The 24156-nt window shown below is 38.0% G+C and overlaps 1 protein-coding gene and 1 long non-coding RNA gene across 2 annotated transcripts in view; one reads left to right on the top strand and one right to left on the bottom strand.

Annotated features, from left to right (window-relative positions):
• The window catches only part of LOC137401777 (cytosolic non-specific dipeptidase-like), a 41425-nt gene extending 28332 nt beyond the window's left edge, over nucleotides 1-13093 (bottom strand). Inside the window, exons 1-2 of the mRNA XM_068088260.1 lie at nucleotides 13060-13093; nucleotides 677-719 (exon numbers count right to left, since the gene is read on the bottom strand). Coding sequence (XP_067944361.1) covers nucleotides 677-708 — 32 coding nt within the window. The 5' untranslated portion in view covers nucleotides 709-719; nucleotides 13060-13093. The remainder of the gene's footprint in view (nucleotides 1-676; nucleotides 720-13059) is intronic.
• Nucleotides 13094-19617: 6524 nt separating this feature from the next.
• On the top strand, nucleotides 19618-22237 carry LOC137402060 (uncharacterized). The gene is made up of 3 exons (XR_010979436.1): nucleotides 19618-19795; nucleotides 21127-21246; nucleotides 21884-22237. It is a non-coding gene; the product is annotated as an uncharacterized lncRNA (long non-coding RNA).
• Nucleotides 22238-24156: the final 1919 nt, after the last annotated feature.

The following is a 24156-nucleotide window of genomic DNA, read 5'->3' as shown; positions in this document are numbered from 1 at the left end:
GGTTTGCCAAAACCAAGGTTAGCATGAGTTTCCATCATGAAAATATTTATTCTTTCAATCATCTGTAGACATTCATAAATCCCCGCACTTTAGGTGCTTTTCCATATTAGCCGACAGTTTTAAAATGAGATGGGACTTTTTGGCGCATGTATTCTGTCACAGGACTTTTTGGTGTGGCAATTTCTGGCTCAGGTTGTATGTTCAGAATTTATTCATCTTTCATTGTGACTTATGGCTCAACAAATTTTAAGTAAAAGTGAAAAATTTGTAAATAACGGCTACATCTATGTGTTTGAAAGATGCAGCTCACGAGATCCTCCAATCAAATGGCACCCATAACTTTGAATTAAAGTTAATTGCTAGAATTCAGTTTATTTTTATGTTTCATGAATAAAATGTTTTTTTGCATATTCTTGTTATTACCATTGTGTTATTTATTTACTGTCTATGAGCATAATTTCTTTGGTGTAAAATGGCAGCGCTAAAAAGTCTGGGGTAAGCATGTCTGATGCCAAAAAGTCCTTCACCAGAAAGTCTACACCACAAAGTTCTAGACCATTTTTCAAACTATGAGAGGTATCTGTGTGTGACCTGACACAATTTACTTGTAGGTATAGTTACATAAAACTCACTGACTTAGTAAACAACAGGATATAAGATTGCTAATGTAACTTACCGAAAAATCTTTTTTAAATTTTCGTCAGCCATTCTTATTCCGTCTGAAACAGAAGACAACACTTTCTCAGAAAATCATCATCACTTACCACAATTCACTGTGACATTAATATTTGTATTTCATACTAAAAGCAATATTTGATTCACAGTGAAAGAATTTCTTAATTACTCCAACCTTTGTTAAAACTGAATATTGAGATAAATTTTTAGGGAATTAATAGACTCTGTCAAATTCATAATGAATGTTTTCATATAAGTGAAACGATGTTTGCGCAAGAAACTACTGCTTTCATGAATAGTGACGTAACAGGTTTATGTTACAAACAGGGTTGATAAAAAAATTATGCCATAAATGATTCTACATATAAAACTCTTGTATGGCCATTATGATCGGTGGCCAACTTGAATCTCACTGCATATAGTTTAAAACCTTTTTATTCTAAATAAAAAGAGGAAATAAATTTCAGAACTATTATAATAAGGGACGGGTATAACTGGAGTATCTCAGAACCTGATTGCAACCTCAGAACCTCTATGTATGCATGCATACATGCATGTATGCATGCATACATGCATGTATGCATACATGCATGTATGCATGCATACATGCATGTATGCATGCATACATGCATGTATGCATGCATACATACATGCATGTATGCATGCATACATGCATGTATGCATGCATACATGCATGCATACATGCATGTATGCATGCATACATACATGCATGCATACATGCATGTATGCATGCATGCATACATGCATGTATGCATGCATGTATGCATGCATACATGCATGCATACATGCATGTATGCATGCATGTATGCATGTATGCATGCATACATGCATGTATGCATGCATACATAGAGGTTCTGAGGTTGCAGTCAGGTTCTGAGATACTCCAGTTATACCCGTCCTATAATAAGTATTAAAAAGCTGTTATTAAAGATATTTATTGTACTGGACAACAATGAACAGCTCTATAATGATTATGGAATTCTGTATATTTTTAAGCAATGCCTTAGCATCTATATATATAATTCTCAGGGTTGTTTGACATCTGTCATTCGTATGTCCGATTACAGCGGCTAAACTGCAGGAACAAAAACCTGTTTTGCACTGAAATTGAACCCGGAAACACCATTCTGAAGAACAGGCGTCTCATCCAATATGAATACGCTATGCTGCCCTTGTCATATTATTGTATACTTGTTCACATACTTATTACAACTGCCAATATTTAATGCCAATTGGTCAAAATTGGCATGCTTCAGCTAGCAACTTGAAGCTCATGATTGATAGATCGTGATGCAATATTTTTTCATAATGCTGGCTTAAATTATAATTACAACTCTTATTATCTATCTAATAAGATAATAAATTTGACAGTTCAAAATATGCCGAAATACTGTTGACTGCAAGAAAAAAGTCACTTCATATTTTCAATTCTCAACAGCCAGCCAAAACAAACACATTCTAAATAACTTAATGCAACCTTCGACCTGCGTAGATCATGTTACAGAGGCTGACTGTTAGCGGCAGCTTATTGCAAGAGTTGGCATAGAGCTTATTTTTTACAGCGTGGTGCAGTAAGGGCATTACCCGAATGATAACTCTTCTTACGCAAGCTAGTGCAGGGCCTACTCCGTGCTTAGCTGAAGGAGCTAGTGAGCTCTAACAAGCTTTGGTAATGTCAAAAACTAGATATGTTTCTATTTCTATCAGCATGATAAGCAAGTAATGACTGAGCTTTTCTAGTATAATGAACTTAATCTAGGCTAAACAGCTAGAACGTATTAGCCTGAACGAGATCAAATCTGGCTGTACTGCTACTTAGTTTGCCGTTATCGATACATTAGGGTAGAGAAAAGCATATACAGTCAAACATGGATAACTCGCCCACTGATAGCTCAAACACATGGTTAATTCGAACGGTTTCTTTGGTCCGTTCCCACGTACTGATAAATTGCTATAGGTAACTCGAACTCAACACTGTTAACTCGAACTGTTTTTTGCCCAACGGCTACCGAAACGGTTGTTATAGCTTAAGAAAATCACTTTATTCCAAGCCATAGAGGTAAACCTCGACTTTTCGTAATTCATAAGCGTCGTTATTACCACCATCGGCAAAATATTTTTGTCAACGACTTTTCTAAAGGTTTGGTGAAATTTGATTTATACCAAACATCCGCTTAGCGATCGCCCTTCGGAAGCAAGGTAAAGTGAGGTAATCTTTGCATAAACTTGAAGAAAAATTGGCAAAATTGATCGTGGGTAAAACGCTCAAAAGAAAAAGATGCCTTTTCTTTTGAGCATTTCAACAACGATCAAGTTTTGCCAATGTCAATCTAAAAAACGTCCTGGCAATAACATCACCTCAAACAACAAACCAATCTCAAGTGATAGAAAAATCTCTATACTTTTTGATGAAAACGTTTTAAACTTCACATTAGAAGCATTTAATTTGAAACAAGCCATTTGTGCTTTTGATTTCTATTATAGTTTGTATATGTACATGTATCTGCTAATAAATAAGTAAATACATGGACTTGTGACAGTGCTATGATAACTTGAACGCTCTGATAATTCGAACACTTTCGCTCGGTCCCGTGAAGCTCGAGTTATTCATGTTTGACTGTATATATCGGTCAGTGTTCATTAAACATATAAAAAACTATATAAACTACGCCATAATTATATTAACGATTATAATATTATCATATCAAGCAGACCACCCTATTGAAAAAATGCAAAAAAGGATCTCGCATATTACTCATACTATACAACAGACTGGATCAATGTGCATTTCAAGCAGGCGAAGTCATTCTGGATGACGTCCACACTATCTTCAAAACCTGGAGACTGTTTTTTATTTTCAATTTTATGAGCCTTCATCAATTAAAATAGTTACACAAAAAAACCAAAACAATCGTAGTAATATAGCAACAACACCAATAATTTTAAACATGTTGAATCCTTAATTTGTGAATATTTTTTGTAAAACTGCAAACATTACATTACAAACTCTTACATTTCATGCAAAACCATTTACAATTTCAACTCACGTTACCCTAACTGTATAATTGAACATATATTATGTTTTAATTCATAATTGGGAGTTGTGTGCCTCCGTATTATAAGATAACTCATATTACTGTTCGTTTTTCTTTGAATCAGTTCATTTCCGGTTTCGGACAATAAAACACGTCTTCATGAAATATTCTAATTAATTTTAGTTTCATCTGTAAACGTCTACTAAAGTTATAACAGATTGGCGACAAGGATTGAGAATTTGAACTCGCAACTAAGTTTATCACTATGCCCATTGGAAATGTTGGATATTTCAAGCCAGAATCTGAAGATTGGCCAACCTACAAGACCAGATTAACATCATGGCTGGTGGTAAATGATATAGAAGATGCTGACAAGAAGAAGGCTTCATTGATTGCCTTGGCTGGTGCAGAATCAGTACAGCTGCTCTTAAATTTGGCTTCACCAGACAACTTGGAGGGTAAAAGTTATGAGCAACTGCTTCAGCTCTTGGATACTCACTATGGCAGCAAAGGCATAGATTTCTGACACTCGCACTCAGTCAGCTACTGAGTCTATTCCAGAAATTGTACTAGCTCTTAAAAAGCTTTCAACACACTGTAACTTTGGCCCGTCAGCCCAGTTAAAGCAGAAACTCAGAAATAGACTTGTTGCTGGGGTACGCTCTGACATTATTAGACAGGCTCTAGTTAGAGAGGGGCCAACTTTAACGTGGGATGCAGCAGTAACACTGGCTACCCAGATGGACGATTATCAATCTAGCGCTATGGCGCAGCAGCACGGGCAGCAGGAAGTCAAAGCTGTTGGAGTTGGGAGAAAACCTAATGGGAAAGGTCCTACAGCCAACAGGTCCCAGGCTCCTGTCCAAGGCCCGGGACCGTCGTCAAACAAAGTTAAGTATTCTAAATGTTGGAGATGCAGAAGAACCGATCACCCTACAGAGAGTTGCCGTTTTAAGGGGGCACGAAGTCATAACTGCCAAGAAATAGGTCACATTCAACCTATGTGCCCCGAAAATGTTCAGGGGTCCCACTCACAAGCTCATGCAGTAACTGCCCACACTGAGGCAGAAAACTTTGAACCGGACTCACTGGATATCCCAAACACACTTGTAGTTTATAAATCAAATGCTGATAACCCTTATGTGTTAAACATGGATGTCAACGGAGTTAAACTCCCAATGGAGATAGATACTGGTGCCTCTATATCATTAATACCTTACGCTGTCTACAAAGACAAATTCAGTGATTTGAAACTTACCAAATCTAATGTTCAATTTTGTAGTTTTACGGGTGATATGGTGAAATGCTCGTGTAAAGTGTAGATAACTGTGAAACATTTTGGTCAAACCAGGGATCTCTGGCTGCATGTGTTGGAGGCATCCCGGTTCACACTATTGGGTAGAGACTGGTTGCAGACTTCACTTAGACTGGCAGTCCATCAAAAATGTAAGTACATTAGGAGCTGTAAATGGTCTGAATGCTATAGTTTTTAAGTATGCTGATATCTTTACAGGGCAGGCCCTATTAAAAGGTCTGCCAACCAAACTTGAGTTGGTCGACGGGGCGAAGCCTAAGCTTTCTAAAGCGTATCGCGTGCCAATTGCGTTACAATCTACTGTAGATAAAGAGTTAGATAGATTGGTTAATGAAGGAATACTTAAACCGGTAGAGCACAGTGAGTGGTCCACAAGCCTGATATTTGTTCCAAAACCAGACGGTTCAGTTAGACCGTGCGGTAATTTTAAATCCACAGTAAACCCATTATTAAAAGAAGTAGCTCCATCGCAAATAAACATAGATGATATTTTATCTGATCTGGCAGGAAACAAATATTTTTCCAATTTAGACTTTACTAAGGCATATAACCAGATGCCAACTGATGAAGGGTCTCAAGAGCTCTTGACCTTAATCATCCAGAGAGGTCTATGCCAATACACACGCTTACCTTATGGTATAAAAACTGCTCCAGCGTTATGGCAAAGAGCAGTTGAGCAGGTACTAAGTGGAATTGATGGTATTCACATTTACTATGATGACATTTTGGTGGTTGGCCGAACCATAGAAAAGCACAACAGTAGACTCGAGCTGGTGTTTAAATGCATATCAAATTTGGGTCTGAAGCTTAAACGATCGAGATGTGCATTCCTTCAATCTGAAGTCAAGTACCTTGGGCGCATTATCAATGACCAAGGTAGTAAAACCGTACCTGCTAAACTTGAAAGTATCATTGAAAGTGACACACCTAAGGATAAGTCTAAAGTTAGAGCATACATAGGCCTCTTAAATTTCTACAGGCGTTACTTACCCAATCTAGCAGCCATATTAGCTCCCCTCACAGCGTTACTTGAAAACCATGTGAAGTTTGAATGGAGCATAGAAGCTGATCAAGCCTTCAAGCTATCAAAAGAGCTGGTCAGAACAAGTGAGCTTTTGGTCCACTTTGACCCAAATAAACCAGTTAAATTAACTTGTGACGCCTCCCGTGTAGGCATGGCAGCTGTATTATCTCACATTATAGATGGAGAAGAGCGGCCAATTCAGTTTGCATCGCAGAAGCTAACATCAGCACAAACAATGTATCCTCAAATAGAAAGGGAATGTCTCGTCATTGTATTTGGATTGGACAAGTTCAGACATTACCTTTATGGCCGAAAAATTCTGCTAGTAACTGATAGCCAAGCATTGAGTAAAATAATTGCCCCAGATAAAAGCTTGCCAGTCATGACAGCTGAGAGAATCCAACGTTGGGCTCTAAAACTTTCAGCCTACGATTATTCAGTAGAATGGCGGCACAGCTCAGAGAATAATGTAGATTTTCTGTCTCGTTATACTGAAGTAAGCCAAAAAGGAAAATTTACGTGAAAAACCAAATGCGTTTATGCTCAAAGTGGAAAGTCTAAACATCCCAATCAGTTCCATTCAGGTCGCTAAGCTAACGAGTAGAGATTCTATTTTTTCTAGGTTTATAGAGTTAACTGTGAATGGTTGGCCAAGTAGTTTGTTACCTGAAGATTCAAACCTGCAAACCTTTTTTTCTCGTAGAAATGAGCTATCGGTTATGTCGGGGGTACTAATGTGGGGTATTCGAGTAGTAGTGCCAGAGGGTCTAAGCATTAAGCTTCTCCATGAGTTACACATTGGACATTTAGGAATGTCCAAAATGAAATCTATTGCTAGATCTATAATGTGGTAGCTGAACCTAGACCAAGACATAGAATCTACTAGCAAAGCTTGTGAAGCATGTATGCTGATAAGTAACGATCCATACGCTGCCACTGTTCACCCTTGGTTGCCCACATCCCGGCCATATCAGCGAGTGCATATTGATTACGCAGGATCAGTAGAGGGTGATAATATGTTAGTCATCGTGGGTTCTTACTCTAAATGGCTAGAGGTGTGCATTACAAAATCCACAACATCTACCAGCACAATTAACATATTGAGATCAATTTTTTCTAGATAGGGTGTACCGGAGGAACTAGTTAGTGATAATGGTCTCCAGTTTACCAGTGCCGAGTTCGAGATATTCACAAAGCATTTAGGAATAAGACATAAGCGGGGAGCCCCTTGTCATTCAGCAACTAATATGCTTAGCAGAACGTTTTGTTCGAACTGTAAAATGTGCGCTCAAAGGTTCCCAATTAGAAGGTTTAGATTTGCGTTAGAGATTAAATAAATTTTTGATGGCGTATCGTAACGCACCCCACTCCGTGACAGGCCAAAGTTCAGCGCAATTAATGATGGGTAGATCCTTGAGAACACGATTAGATTGTTTAAAGCCAGTAATTGGGTCGAAACAAAGTCCATTGATACCAGTGGTTGAGGGGGTAAGTGAATTCAAATCTTGAGACCCAGTTTGGGTGAGATGCTATCTAGGCGCAATCAAGTGGAAACAAGGCACCATTAAGGACAAAATAGGAATATTATGTTATGAGGTAGTTGTTGATGGCAGAGTCTGGAAGCGCCACATAGACCAACTCAAGAATTGTGTGCAAAAAGCGAACTCAATTTTACCCAATGTGGGTTCCCGTCCAGATATAAGCGAACTTGCATCAGACCAATTACCACTCTATTATAGAAATGATGAATATTTTCTTAATTCAGATGTAGAACGTTTGCCAAATTTTACACAAGTGACCTCTCCTTTGCCAGCCTCTACTCAGGTGAGCCCGTTGCAGCCACACATGGGGGTTAGTTTCCCGGGTTTTCCACAACCAACAACTGTAAGTACTAACCGCAGTCCAGCAAATCACCCGTTCTAAAGCGTTCTCAACGAGAGCGAAAGGCTCCTATACGTCTTAATTTGTAATAAAGTATGACGTTAGTAATTAATGTTTCAAGTTTTTTTTTATGTTTCATGTCAGATCCAACTTGCTATTTGAAAAGGGAGAATATGTTGTAATTCATATTTGGGATTTGTGTGCCTCCGTATCATAAGATGACCCATATTACTGTTCGCTTTTCTTTGAATCAGTTCGTTTCCGGTTTCGGACAAGAAAATGTTGTATTATACTCATGTTTGCGTGCTATTTTGTATTGCGCATGAATCTTGGTGTGTTCAATAAAGACAGTTCGGCGTCACGCAACATGGTGGCCAGTACGAAATAATTGTGCTTGCGTTGTGAAAATTAATTTCGAGGGATGCCGAAATTTAACCCCCCTGATGGGTTCGACTTTTTCCCGGAAAAATGGGCAGAGTGGTCTAGAAGGTGGGGCAGATATCGTAATATCTCCAAACTAGACCAAGATGAACAAGAGGTCCAAGTTGACAGTTTGCTGTATTGTATGGGACCTTCTAGCGAAAGTATATTCAACAGCTTAGGCCTTTCAGATGACGATAAAAAGGACTATAAGAAAGTGCTAGAGGGATTCAACCAGTACTTCTCTCCTAAGAAGTACGTGATATTTGAAAGGGCGAAGTTTTTTAAGCGAGACCAAATGCCGGGTGAGTCAGTGGAACAGTATATACGTGCTCTTAATGAGCTCGCTGACAAGTGTGACTTTGGCGAAAAACGGTCAGAGCAGATACGAGACCGGCTGGTAGTCGGCATTACTGACACGGACTTGAGCAGAGAGATGCAGAAGATGGACATTGAGAAACTGACTGAAAGTACAGCTGTGGCAATGGCTAGACAGGCCGAGCAAGTCGATAGAAACGTACGTGAACTAAACGCAACTGCCGGTGACACCAAAGCAGTGGATGCAGTAAAGCGCGGTACCGATAATCGTGATACTCAGCAACGACCCAAACCTGATACTTATAGTGGTAGTAGCAAAACTCCAACGGGTCAAGCATCTGTGAGACAGTGTGGGCGATGTGGTCATAACTCCCACACATTCGGAAAATGTCCGGCCATGAATGCAACATGCCACAAATGCCACAAGCAGGGGCACTTTGCTCGTTTATGTAAATCCAAACCTAGTGCAGTACATGCTGTGGAGGAACAGGATCAGCAGCCGAGTAGTAGTAGAGGTTCCTCTGATAATCTCGGACATTTTTTCCTCGGAGAAATCAACGACCGGACCGCTGATGTTGAATGGACTAAGACAGTGAAAGTAGACAAAATACCCATACCTGTACGCTTCAAACTGGACTCAGGTGCAGATGTCTCCATTATTCCCCGTAAATTGTGTGGATCAGTGCAATTGAACTTACCAGACAAATCCTTGTTTGGCCCTAGTAATGCTGAAATACCTGTGTTAGGATGGTTTGAAACCACTTTGTATGTAAACAATCGCAAGGTAGTAGAGAAACTCTATGTGGTAGCGCATAACAAAGCTTTGCTTAGTAGAAAAGCATGTGTTGATCTAGGCTTGATTGCATGTAATACTAGCATTGACTATGTATCAGAACCGTGTTCTTTTGACAGGTTTAAATCTGAGTTCCCTAGTCTGTTTTCAGGGCTGGGTAGAATGAGTCAAGAGGTTGAGGTCAGGTTGAAACCGGGTTCCACTCCTTTTGCAATAAATGTGCCGCGGTCTGTCCCTTACCCTTTGTTAGACAGAGTAGAGTATGAGTTAAAGCAGATGGTTGATTGTGGAGTTATATTTTCAGTAAGTGAGCCCACGGATTGGTGCTCTCCGATGGTGGTAGTGCCCAAGCCCAACAATCGAGTTCGCATCTGTGTAGACTATACACGACTAAACCTGGTAGTAAAGAGGGAAGTGTATCCTATGGCACATGTTGATGCTAGTTTGGCAAAGCTAGGTCGTGGGAAGGTATTCAGTAAATTGGATGCTAACTCCGGGTTTTATCAAATTCCATTGTCTAAGGAAAGCAAGCTGCTTACTACATTCCTGACCCCCTTTGGTAGGTTTGCGTATCATAGACTTCCTTTTGGGTTGTCCTCTAGTCCCAAGATCTACGCCAAAGTTGTTTCCCAGGTTCTTTCAGGTCTTGAAGGAGTTATTGTCCACATGGACGACGTCTGCATCTGGGGTTCCACCAGTGGTGAACATGATAAGCGAGTGAGGTTGGTTCTGAAGCGTATGGCGGAGGCAGGAATGACGTTAAACAGTTCCAAATGTGAGTTTTCTAAGAGCTCCATAAAGTTCTTAGGTCACGTGATATCGGAAGAGGGCATCAGAGCTAGTCCTGAGACAATGCAAGGTATTCAGGATTTCACTACACCAAAAAATGTCTCAGATGTGCGTAGTTTTCTGGGCATGGCTAACCAGTTTAGCAAGATTACCCCAAACTTGGCAGAAATGTCCAGGCCCTTGAGAGATCTGTTGTGTAAGGGCTCTCAGTGGTTTTGGGGTGATTCCCAAAGTAAAGCCTTTGCCCGGATCAAGGGTGAACTGTCTAGAGAATTTGTTCTTGCAGCGTATGACCGTAAAGCTGAAACAATAGTACAATCTGATGCTTGTCGAAATGGCATCGGGGCTGCATTGCTCCAGATTCAGCCTGATGGTACAAAACGAGTTGTAGCAACTGCCTCTCATTCTTTATCCGATACTGAAAGACGATATGCCACAATAGAGCAGGAGGCACTTGGTGTAGTGTGGGCATGTACCAAGTTCAAGGATTACATCACGGGTATGACAGTGCGAATTCAAACCGATCATAAGCCCCTTATCCCACTCCTTAGCACCATCGAGTTGGACAAGTTGACAGCACGCATTCAAAGATTTCGAATGCGTCTGATGAGGTTTTCGTACGTGATCGAGTACTTGGCAGGGAAAGACAACACCTTGGCAGATGCATTATCCCGTTCTCAAGCGTTGCCCACAGTTGACGAGGTGTGTTTTGTTGAAGAGGTGGAACTTGTTGCTAAACAAGCCCATCAGATGTTCACTTCTAGTGGAAAATTAGCTCAGTTGGCCAAGTTGCAAAAAGCAGATGAGGTTTTGTCCCAGGTCATACAGTTTGTTGAGACGTCATGGCCGGCTTACTTGACCAGCCAGGATGTCCTTCTCTGTCCCTACTTTGAGTCCAGAGCATGGTTGTCTATTCAAGATGGTTTGTTAGTCTTAGGAGATCGCATTGTTATCCCGCAAGTTGAAAGAGTTGGCGTGTTAAGGACCCTCCACCAAGGTCATTTGGGAGTCTCCAAGTGCCGCGCTAGAGCAAAGCAGGCTGTTTGGTGGCCCGGAATATCCCAACAGATCGCTGAGATGGTGCGTCAATGTAACACCTGCAGATTACATGCCAACACAGTCCAGGAGCCTTTGATGGTAGCTGAACTTCCCCAAAGACCATGGGAGAAGTTAGGCAGTGACTTGTTTTACCACCAGAGCCGATGGTATCTTGTGCTAGTAGACTACTGTTCTAGGTTTGTGGAGGTTGCCCCCCTGTCCGAACTCAGTAGTAGAGAAGTTGTGGATCACTTGCGTAGTATTTTTGCCAGACATGGTATCCCAGAGCTGTTGGTTTCAGACAATGGCCCCCAACATTCTAGTTCAGAGTTCAAGCATTTTGTTTCGTCTTACGGGTTTGTGCATGTTACTAGCTCGCCAAAACATCCCCAGGCAAACGGTGCGGCGGAGAGAGCAGTTCAAACGGTTAAGGCGCTGCTCAAGAAGGAATCTGATCCGTATCTGGCCTTGCTGGCATACCGGTCTTCACCCTTGGAAAATGGGATGTCCCCATCAGAGCTGTTAATGGGTAGAAAACTCAGGACCACAGTTCCCATTTTGTCTAAGTTGCTGGACCCTCAGACACCGCAGAGGTCTGTAGTCAGGGAAAGAGAGGAGTACAGAAGAAGTCAGACAAAGATCAGTTTCGATCAGAGACATAAAGCAGTGCCGCTATTTCCCCTTAAGGTTGGAGACAGAGTGGTTATCAGAGACTTAAACAGAGAGGCCAAAGTATCTCAGGCGACTTCCCCTAGGTCCTATGTTCTCAGAGATGCTAACGGCATGGAGTTGAGGCGTAATCGTAAAAGTCTGGTGCAGGTAGTTCCGGATAGTGAGTTGAGTTCATCTAGTCAAGTAGTTGTTGAGCCTAGAGAGAGTCCCCAGGCAGGTTGTAATACACCCATCAAGTCAGATGTACCCCAGTACACGACACGTTCTGGCCGCGAAGTAAAACCTCCAGTAAAACTTGACCTGTAGCCTCTTGACTCCTACCCACATGCCCCCCCCCCCCGATACTCATATACTCATTTGAGAATACTCCTTTATCATGCTTATGTCTTAAGCTGGCTCGTATGCTATTTTATCTCACTTATATTCCAAACCGAATTGGTATCTACGTCGGTAGAGTCATGTTACTGGTTTTTCAGATAAAGGTATTAGATGTGTTATTTCTCAGTACATAGCTTTCATACACGTTCCAGTATTATCCCCGTTGCACTTAAGTCACTGTTGGAAAGGAGAGATGTTGTATTATACTCATGTTTGCGTGCTATTTTGTATTGCGCATGAATCTTGGTGTGTTCAATAAAGACAGTTCGGCGTCACGCAACAGAAAACACGTCTTCATGAAATATTCTACTTAACTTTAGTTTCATCTGTAAACAGATGAAGTTATAACATACTATACGTGCGTGTTTTAATTCAACGGAAACTTTCATGAGTATAGACGCAGTTTGCAATGAAAAAGAAGTACGCAAAGATAAATAACTACCGGGACAAAATTATAAAACAGGACAGCAATGACGATGTTTGACATGCTACAATGGGGAGTGGTTCGAAAATTCGTCAGCAAAACAATTTAAGTAACGTTTGAAACAGTGTTCGAAATAAGGGATACGCAGAGATACGGCGTATCCCTAAGAAGAAATTATAGGGGTACTCTCTGGAAAGCGTATCCCCTAACATTAGTTTGCTCACATACTATTAAAATGCAATAAAATTGCTATGAAGTCAACAAATATTCACATACCGGTAACTTTTTAATCTTTTAGCCCAAGTGTCTCTCAAACCGAAAACAGTAAGCACGATGGTTGGGGTGACACCGTGTCCACGCTGGTCAGGTATAATTGCAGTGGCTCAAAACCTGGTCAGTTTCTGGGTCGTTTTGTAGGGGTGGAGCTTAATCCGGAAATAAAAAGCTTCAAAGTTAGTCGAACCACTGCAAACGTTTAGTTGTTGAGAAATCGAGTAGTTATCTTTTTGTTTGACAAAATATCACGTAAGCATCTTTTCCAAGCAAATTTTTAATTAAAAATATGAGTTCTTTTATCAAAATAACATAAAGTATTTACATAGCTGTTTATCGTAGTTTTTTCTTGTTAAGAATAAATGGTAACACGCTCACGAAACGGAAAAACTCTTCTCAAAGATACACCATTAATTATTCTGTATTCGTTTATATTTGAAAAATAGTTTTATATTTTTTAATATGAATACACTTTTGTAAAGCGGTATTACATGAAATATTGAAAAGTTACGATTATGTTCTGAACAAATAAAATGCACATTAAAACGGTTGTCCACTTTGTTACCATTCTGAGAGCCTAAAATGATTCTATTTTATTTCACTGTAAATATTAGTATTAGCATCTCGTTAAGCATTGATTGTAAAAATGAAAGCAACAGAAGACATCAGTTTCTTATCTTTACTGTATTTGCTGCAAGCACACACTTTTTTAACAACTAACTTTATATTACTACCAAGTCTCAACTGTAGCACATTTTCAAACAACAACAGTATGTAGCTACCTAAGGAACAACCATTTAATTGTGTATCTCAAATTTTATTTGAACTTGTTACTACAATGGTGCGCTGTCAGTAGCACCGCCAGGCCTAGGCTGTATCTCATCTGTTTGGTTCACAATAAGTGTAGGAGAGGAGGCAAGGTAAAGCAAGTTTTTGTAGTCTCCTGCAATACAGGGCAGTTATATTTTCGGACTAGACAGCCTGTCTGTGATCAGTAGTCCTCAGTAGTCAGAGTCGCTTACTGCTTGCAATTTGTCTCAAAAGATTAATTGAAATGCACTGCATATTCATATTGCTTCAACCCTAAAAGAAGACCTCAGTGGGTCATCATGTATTCATAACTGACTTCATGTATTCGTCATTTCATCTTCTATATAGGCCTACCTACAGGCCTCCCGTGCCTGTAGTTGGCAATTGTGTCGGTAGGTTATCGAAGCCTCGATAGCTGAATGACATGATCGCTGACGACAGTCAAATTCTACGAGGAGCCTGAGGGCTTACAAAATATATTTTTTAATTGCAGTGCATTTAAGCATTATGCTGCTCCTTTTTGCCTCATTGTTAGACGAGGCTGAGCAAGCCATCAAAGCCCATGAAATCGAATATGGCAACAAGTTTTACACAAACCATGAGGACGGCATATTCAACAAGCATGAAAGACTTTTTGAAGGTAATCTCATATCCTTAAAGCACTTTTTCTCCACTGCCTAATTTGTGATCTTGTGTTGAAAATGAACATTTTATACCGCGGATATTTTAGTGTAACCTTGATTGTGAAGTGTAACCTTGGTTGTAAAATGTAGGCCTATGCTTGGTTGTTGTGCAATAGAAGTACATGTCAATAGTAGCTTATATGTTTTTATGCTGCAGTTTTATGAAGCCCTTTTTGGTTTGTTTTTGTACCATGTGATCTATGGCATCACAGGCCCTACTTGAAGCAGAGTTGACACAATTTTCATCAGTTCACTAGAAACTCACACTGGATACACACCATCTACCTCTCAGCAATAAAGGATTACTCTCTATTATATAGACACTCAACTCTTAAACTTAATATGATGAAGTGGATATTCGTGTATATACAGACATGCAGTGGATTACAATCAAGCTTATAGTGCAGCCTTGATTAGAAGATATACATGGGCTTCAGTGTACAAGCATTGGCATGCAATTGAAATGACATTAAAAATCATTGTATATATTAATAACTACAATCAAGCAAGCAATAAATGTATCAAGCATCATATACATGCAGCAGTTAGTTCTCAATTGAGTGTTAGCAATCAAGTAAGGCTAAAAACCTACAACGTCTTCAGCCAATGAATCTAAAAAATCTGTACCATGTTTCTTAATTTTAAAATTTTATCTGCTCTAATTTAGCAAGGTGAAGATATTTGGAGAGGTAAGAACGTCCTTCATGACAGTCAAGGCTATTTATGTATGTATGGTGAAAAAAAGAGTATGGCGAAGAAAAAGAGTATGGTGAAGAAAAAGAGTATGGCTGCATGTACGGCCCTGAAAGACAGCAAACCCAGAAGGAAAAGTACAAAGAACAGCGGAGGGTAAGTTACCGGTACACCAAGAATATTTTACTCAGCCTATTATAAGGGATATTTTTGGACAGCAAAACTCGGTCATTGTTTGTCCAATATATTTAGACAGGGCTATCCTTCCATGTCTTTGCAAATGCACAGATAGTATAGTATGGCTTTTACATAGAGATGATAAATAATATTTATTACTTTTATGGATTTTAATTTGTCTTATTTCTGAAATAGCTATCTTGTAACAAAAGCACGTGTGCACATTTATATTCTTGTAGGCCCGAAATCAGAGAATGCAGTAAATCTAAGTCTACACTACTGTGAGGGTTGCGACATGTCTAAGCTGTATTCGATACTTTGCTTTCGGTCTCACAGTACATCAAACTTCAAAAACATTTTCTCTTATTTTAATTCATCTACACTCTCATAGGAATTTGGTAGAATTGCAAAGAAACAAGGACTTGATTGGAATGCTCAGATACCATATCCTTGACCCAATAGCCAGTGAAGTTTGCGGCAATCTGTCTCATTTTTCTTGAGAATTTCTCATCCCGAGGCCTCACACATGCGCCAGATAGTATTATATCGCAGTTCACACCTTTGGTTAAACTTGGACGTAATATTTTATTTTACATTTAATATTTCACACCTAAAATTTCCAAAAACAATTATTAAAAACAAGATAAAATGAATGCTTATTTTGGTGCCCTGGCAACAAGGCCTTTGTTTGGACTCTTTTGCCAATTTGAATTTAGTTAAATTGTGCCCACAAATATAAATATGCTATACATGTGCATAAATTCATATATGTTGTCACATAGTGTCGATATACATAATTTACATATTGTTTACATTTTTAGTCACAGAATCCAACAAAGAGACCGCATCCTCAAGACAATACATCTGATAGTAACACGGAGGTACTCACTCACATAACCAGCAATAAAATTTTAGGCAAATCGTGCAATATTAATTATAGTAAAATGTGGAATTTCATTGGTAGGCGGATCTTCAAGCCATTTATAGCCCTAGATTAGTAGCTAGAAAAACGTGAAGTTATAGTAGGATAATGCAGAAGAACCCCTTGTGTAGGCAGGATTAGGTTTTAGAAACAAATTATTTGCTGCCAACTGCGATATTTGTTAAGTTGCCTGTTCACACCCAGTCAAACGTTCAATGCCTCGAGCATTCTGATTTATAGTTCAAGATAAGGAGGAAATGCAGTGCTTGCTCAGGACGGGTAGGAGTAAGAGCAGAGGCTATGCGAGCTTCCATAGATGTGGGGAACATCTACGAAACGCCACAAACGACAGCATTATAGATGTAACTCAGACACCTGATGTCACTTTCATACCTAACAGTCCGGTGAGTGGTAATATTCAGTAACTCAGTTTTAAAATTAGAACCCTGTTGCGTGATGCTTTTGTGTCACTTTAGTGTAAGTGCTCAGTGTCTGAATTGGAGAGAGTTGCGCAGCGTTGCTCCCAAATCTTTGATTCCAGATTTGTAAAGCATATCAAATCGCTGGCATGCGTTTTGCTCCAAATCAAATCACTTAGAAGGATGACTGCTCAGCTTTCAAATAAAATGAAATTAAAACCATCATCCACTATATAATTGATGGTTTTAGTTTGACTTAATTTACAAGCTGGGTAATCCATTTTTTGGTGCTTTGATGCCAATCTCATGATTGGTGATTTGATGTGATTTGCCAATCTCTAATCAGGATTTTGGAGCATCTCTGGAGTTGTTATCAACTCTTTGAGAAATTAATAACAAGGTGTCACAACACCATCCGATTCATAGACTGAGTACTTGGACTAATGTCGCTGTTGTCGTCTACAAGTCAACTCTATGGGCTAAGTCGGTTGAGCAATGTAGGATCGGAGAAGATATATGAAGCCAGGAAATAATTGTGAAATAAAACTACTGTAAAAACAGTAATAAAGTCAGGAACTAGCAAAAGCAAATTTGCCCGGTTCTTTGAGATCGCCAAATTAACTTCCAGCTAATCACAATGTCCAATGTAACTTTCCAATCTACTTCATTAAATTAACAAATAATATTCCTGTCAAAGTCAAAAATCGTCGCAAATAATGCCACTTGAATACTGCATTCACAGTACTTTACAAGTTCAAGGAGATGTAAATAAACATGCTATGATTGTTTTTATTTTAGATCAAGGATCTCCAAGAGGAGTTTGCAGGGAGTAAGAAATGACAGAGCAAAAATGTTTCCTGAGGCTTTCTAATACATGCAATATCTAGATAGGCATAGAACAAGTTTGTTCCCTATAGTTGTGGGTGAACTGGCAATGAAGGGAGGTCACGCCAGAGGGCATCTGGCGTGCCCTCCACCTCATTGCCAATTCATCTGCAGCCATAGAGAACAAACTTGTTCTAGATAGGAATACTTTTATATGCAAAAACTCGAACTGTTTCAGCTTGTACTGTGCTCAATTTTGAGTGAATGTATCGATCAAATTAAAACATACCTGTATACATAAAACATTCAGGATTTTCAAAACTGATTTTTTTTAAATAACCCAGACTTATATTTACTCATTTTCACATATCTACATGTAGTATATGTAGTAGCCCTTTTCTACTGTGTTATTCTGTTCTCATTTGTGCTTGTTAAAGGCCCTTTATGGCTTTGGTGATGATGTGGTAGTAATTAAGTTATGTGCAACATTTTCTTTTTATATCAAATAAAGTAAAATTATTAAACTTCACAATTTATATCATGTCAGATTCGTCCGATAACTGAAACAACCTACTTCCCATCATTGTTCCAGTGGTCCATCACCAGACATTTTGTCATTGCGCATCGACTTTTCAAACAATGTATGTTGTACAACGTCAGCAATGCCAATAGACATACATCATGCTAAAGGTTTTGTGTGTGCTGCCCTCTGATTTTCCAGGATTGGCTACATTGTGCTTGTGGAGGTAACGGGAAAGCTGCTAACAATGATGCACAACAATTGCCACATGCATTATTTATATTGGAGCAAGAAAATACATCATCATGCCAACAGTAACAAAATATTTTTTGCCCAACAAATCAAGAAAATTTTTTTGGTCACACAATGCTGTACATAAATAATAAATATATAAGCAAATTGACAAATGAATACCTACAGAGTGCGGTCATGTTCAAAATCTAAATAAAGTTAGTTGTTGGAGAAGTCGGTGTTTGCAGTAAAGATAAGATAGACTAATGTCTTCTGTTGCCTTTTCACAATCTTTGTCTTACGATACGCTAACATAAATAGTTACACTTAAATGAAATAGAATCTTCTTTAGCTCTCAGAATGGTAGCAAAGTAGACAATTGTTTCAATGTGCATTTTATTTGGTTAGAACATAATCACAAATATTCAATAACTTATATAATACCGCGCTACATACATGTAAGTTCAATCATATTACAACGTATGTAAGATATTTTTGTGATGATGTAATTTTGTGAAGATTTTTTTCCGTTTCGTGAGCATGTTACTATTTCGTCTTAACACGACAAACAACTATGTGACTACATTTTGCTAGTTTGATGAACGATCTCATATTTTTGATCAAAGATTTGCCTAAAACGATGTTTAAGCTTTATTTTGTTTCAAAAAAAATAAAAAGATTACAGACTCAATTTCTAACCGACTAAACATTGGCACTTGCTTAAAACCTCGTCGCTTAGTGCCGACAAAACATTTGCATTTCCTGATTAAGCTCCACCTCTACAAAACGACCCAGAAACTGACCAGGTTTTGAGCCACTGCAATTATACCCGACCGTCCACGCTACCAATCATTGAGCAAGTTCCTCGCGTCAATGGATCAACTATGCTACTTTGTGGAAAGCTTAAAATCCTTCAATTTTTCTTCAAGCAACACAGTCAACGGCGCTCTTGTCATCTACCCGCGCTACCAATTATAGAGTAAGTTTCTTGCATCAACGGATCAACTATGCTACTTTGTGAAAAGCACCTATTCCTTCAAATTTTCTTCAAGCAACGCAATCAACGGGCGTCATTGTCACCTGTCCAAAGACATCACCAAATAGCTTGAGATTATTCAATGTTCGGACATTTTTGGTCTTCTGCTAATCGAAGTAAACTTTCTCAAAAAACTTATCTAATTTATGTTCTAAAGCAAATTGTTTTTTTTATTATCATTCTTATTTTTTTTATTAATAATGAAACGTCATGAACCAATTAATAGGTACTTCAAAGGTGAGTGAGAGGGGTTACAGAGATTACGCCTACAAGAGGATTCGGCTACAAGAGGTTTCGCCTACACTTCCTGGAGGTTACGTCTACACTTCCTGGAGGTTACGTCTACACTTCCTGGAGATTACGTCTACAGTTATGGAGATGGTGCATACCATTGATTGTTGAAGAAAAAATGTAAGAAAAATGGTAAAAAGTAATGCAATAATAGTGTTTTCACTTAACATTGATTGAAAAAACATACTATTGATTAAAGTCATCTATCAATCAGAACGAAAATCGTGGAAGTGTAAAATAAAAACAATTTAATATCTCCTTTCCTTTCTTGGCTTTCTTAACGATTACCACCACTGCTACTATTACTACTGGTGGCTGTTCGGAGCCACAAGGACGCTAAGATGTGTGCTTAAAATCTCAAAGCTTTGGTAGATGCTTTGAGTCTGATAAAATCATCACCACCTTAGGGTGGTAGTACCATTCGTTGTACTACGAATTATTATTTATTGATAGTTTGTAATTAATTAATAGTCTGCAACTAACGGTGAACTAGTATTAATAATTTGATATATTGGGCATTGGTCTGTCTGCTTATAGTAATTTAATAGTCAAACGAGTGTGGGTAAATGAATGAGACAAAATAATATGATTATTTGCGAATAAATAACAAAAAAATAAATAGTTGTTTTATAATTAAATTGTTCCATTCTTCTGGTCACTTTTAATGTTTTACGCATTGCTTTGTTTTAGCTTGCTTTGTAAAACATTGTTTTAGCAATGTCTTATGCATTGCTAATATATACAGAGTAGTAGTAATATTATATCTTTGGTATATTATACCATATACATAATATATATTACATATAATTATGTAGTGGTTTTATTATTTTGTGTTGCAAGCAAGGTTGATTGATCGAAAGGTTGAATCATGAGTTAAAACTGTTTATCTTGGGATTGCTAATTGTGATAAGTAACATTACATTAAAAATTTCATCCTCTGAGCAGTACAATTAGTCTAAAACTGTAAATTATGAAACGCCAATACCGTGTAGCAGGCTGTACGCTACCATTTTTCATGTATGTAGCTTTGTACGCAACATCTAAATTACAAGTCCCAAGTAGCGAATGGGACCAATGTCAATATTGGTATATTGATATTGGTCCTGATCAATAAGTCAATATCACCACCCAGAATTTTACTAAAAACATTATGACAAAGTTTAACTCATCTGTCTTTCAAGGTTTCAAAATAATTAATTTCTCATAGTTGAAGAAAACTAACTCTGCTTTTTTGTCTATACAAAAATCTCAGTGCAGCGTTTTGAGTTCACTTTAGTAAGGTAATATCCTTTTTTAAGGTAAAGGTCCCAAACCATGCAGCCATACTCAGGACCAGGTCTAACTCGTGAAGTATCAGCTATCTTTCTTGTCTTTTGATCTGCATCTTTCAGAACCATTGTAAGCATGCCGATTAATTGCTCTTCCTCAGATTCAATTTTAAAAATATGTTGATTAAATTTCAGATCATTCTGCAACTCTACCACAAAACAAGGATTAGAAGTCACGCTTTGAAGATGGTGATCATATAAGATGAGAAAGTTATTTGTATCCATCGGCAAAGACGACTTGCCAATAGAGAGATGGTAATACTTTTGTGGATTAAATTTCATGTGCCAAATTTTGGCTCAAGATTCAAGAGAGCATAAATCTTGTTGCAGCATGGGAGCTTTGTCTTGTGTAGATGTTGAGGCTTTGTGTTATCAGCTAAGTTGTCAGTTCATCTTCGGCCACTTTCTTGGCACTCACATGGAGTCCCTTAATACCTCGTCTCTTAGCCTACCAAGCATCATTTTATGCAATATGTAGCAGGCACAAAAATAGCTCTAGACTCTCTCAACAAGCGGTTTGGGAGTTGTCTGTTAGAGTTTTGCTGTTGTTGAACACACGACTCCTTTCTTAAAGCTAGTCTAAACAGGCTAAACTAGCTCATACAATGATTAGCAGGGCTTTTGGCTCACAAAAATGAAGCAAAAGTTTAATTATTATATTACTGTTTGAACATTTTAGAATATTATACCTATAACCTAGCTTAAGTTGATTTGTTCTGTATCTTGCAAAAATCTTGCAAAATCTTGCATTTGTTCTCTGTGCAAATTTTCTTATCCGCTCACTGTTGGGTTTCTGATGTATCGAGGTAGAGAAAGTAAATTGCATTATCATACTTTCTAATATTCTCAAAAAACATATTGCTTTTTCATGACCTTCTACTCTACTTTGTAGAACATTGAAAGTCGATTGAGAAAGAATGATGACAGTCAGAAGATAGGGTGATATGACGATACATACGTTATTGAACAAATACTAGTACAAGTACAGATACTACCATTTTAAGATGTATCACTGACATGATGGTGCTTATATGTGATGAATGAGAAAATGGACCAAACAAATCTGTAACTGGATGTTTGTATTTTTTTGCAGAATAAATCCTAAACTTATAATCTATCTATTGATTCAATTGATGAAATAGGAAAACTTCAGCAAGTAAAAATACTGCAAGAATGTGTACTTAACATATGAACTGTTGTGTGTACAAAAGTAGCCCGATTCCTCCAAATTATACAAAAGTGAGTAATTTGTATAAGTCTAAATGATATTCACTTCGAAATAGTCTTTTAATGTATGCTTATTATATAGCAAAGCTAAAGAGAAGGAGCAGCTATAGTAGCCATGCAAGGAGATTGAGAAATGGGTTTTTACTTCATTTCAAAGATATTTATTACAGCATCACAATGTGGTTGAAGCTATGGCCACTTTAGCATAATTTTATCAAACGTGCTTAATTGTTTTGTGGTATTTTTGTTAATTTAGAGTTGGCTCCTTTATATGTCATATTTTTTCTTGCTAAAACAATATTGTTTAGTAAATAATTTCTTTTTTATCAAAGTGAAATAACGGGTTATATGCAGAAAAATCAAATTTTTATGAAAGCCTTCTTTTGCTCATTTATGATGGATGACACTATTGTAAATCATATAACTTGTATTTGTAATTTACTCTGTATATATGCATATGTACCCAAGGGTGATCTCAACCGGCTGTGAGGGAGGCTCCATGTAAAAGTGAAACATAATGGTATGCAATAGGAGATAAAAACAACTCCAAAGTTATGAAATGATATATTGACCAACAACCATTGATCACTTTTAGTGATGGGCTGCTGATAACATAGAAATACTCAGTTATTGACATGTGTCTGTATGTATAAGAGTAGCAACTTCAAAAATACATACGCTTGTTTTTTGCTTAATAATTCAATAAAAATGTGGTTTTAACTTCAATAACACGGTTTGTTGCAAATAAACGATTGTTAAATCACCATGGTTCCCAATAATCAACTCGAATTAAATTTATATATTTGCAAGGATTTGATATATGGATGATTATAGGACTTGATATAAAAAATAATTTACATAATAAAATACATCAACACACGTTCATAACATGCATTCATCGTGCCATTCGTAATTTTCTGCATCACAATTCACAGAATTAAAGTAGGGGCAATATCCTAGATCGTAGGCATAGTCTATCAGCTTGTAGACGTAATCTCCTGTAGGCAAAATCACTTGTAGACGTAATCTCCTGTAGGCAAAATCACTTGTAGGCGTAATCTCTGGCACCCAGTGAGAGTATGTGATGATTGATTTACCTTACTGACATCAAAAATGATTGGATCATACCAATGATATACAAATCAGCAATATACCTTGTAGACCATCGGCTAGTTTGAGACAAAATCTCAATGCCAGCACACATTTGTAGATATGTATATACCAAGCCTTGCTATCTAGTGATTTTTTGTTACAAGAATCAAAGTTATAATTCAAAGATTGTCTAGTTATTATTTGAAGAAATGAAAGAAATATTGTAACACGAAACAGTTACAATATTAATTAATATGAGGTTAGTTTGGTTTCAACTAGTGATACAAACCTGGTGAAGAAACGCCATGCAGACATGGTAGGACAATAAATACAAATGATTTGTGTTCACATGATCACCAAGTGAATACAGTCACCAGGTTAAGAAATGCCAAACAGGTAAGATAATAAATACAAAGCATAAAACGTTTGGTTGAAACAAAAGTACCAGGTGTTGCAGGTCACCAAGTAAATATGGTAAGAAGATGTATACAAAGTATAAAATACTTGGTGTTGAAATGAGCACCAAGTGGAGCAGTCCACTAAGTAAAGAGACACCAAACAGACATGGTAAGATAATAAATTCAAGGTATAGAATGTTTGGTGTTGAAATGAGCATCAAGTAAGAAAACACCAAACAGACAGGGTGAGATAATAAATACAGGGTATAAATTAGATAATAATGCCTAGCCAGGGGATAAACCAACGCCAGCAATTGCAATAAGATTAGAGTTCATAGCGATGTGACCTCTTTTCTCTTCTTAGGGAGAATTGTATCGTCTACTTTTGTTGGTACAGCCCTAACTGCCCCTACTTCTTTCCTACAACTGACTCACCAATTAGCTAGCA

Source organism: Watersipora subatra, chromosome 8, assembly GCF_963576615.1.
Source record: "Watersipora subatra chromosome 8, tzWatSuba1.1, whole genome shotgun sequence".
Classification (NCBI taxonomy): Eukaryota; Metazoa; Bryozoa; class Gymnolaemata; order Cheilostomatida; family Watersiporidae; genus Watersipora; species Watersipora subatra.
The sequence above is the reverse complement of the archived record's forward strand: the minus strand, read 5'-3'. Positions and strand labels throughout refer to the sequence as shown.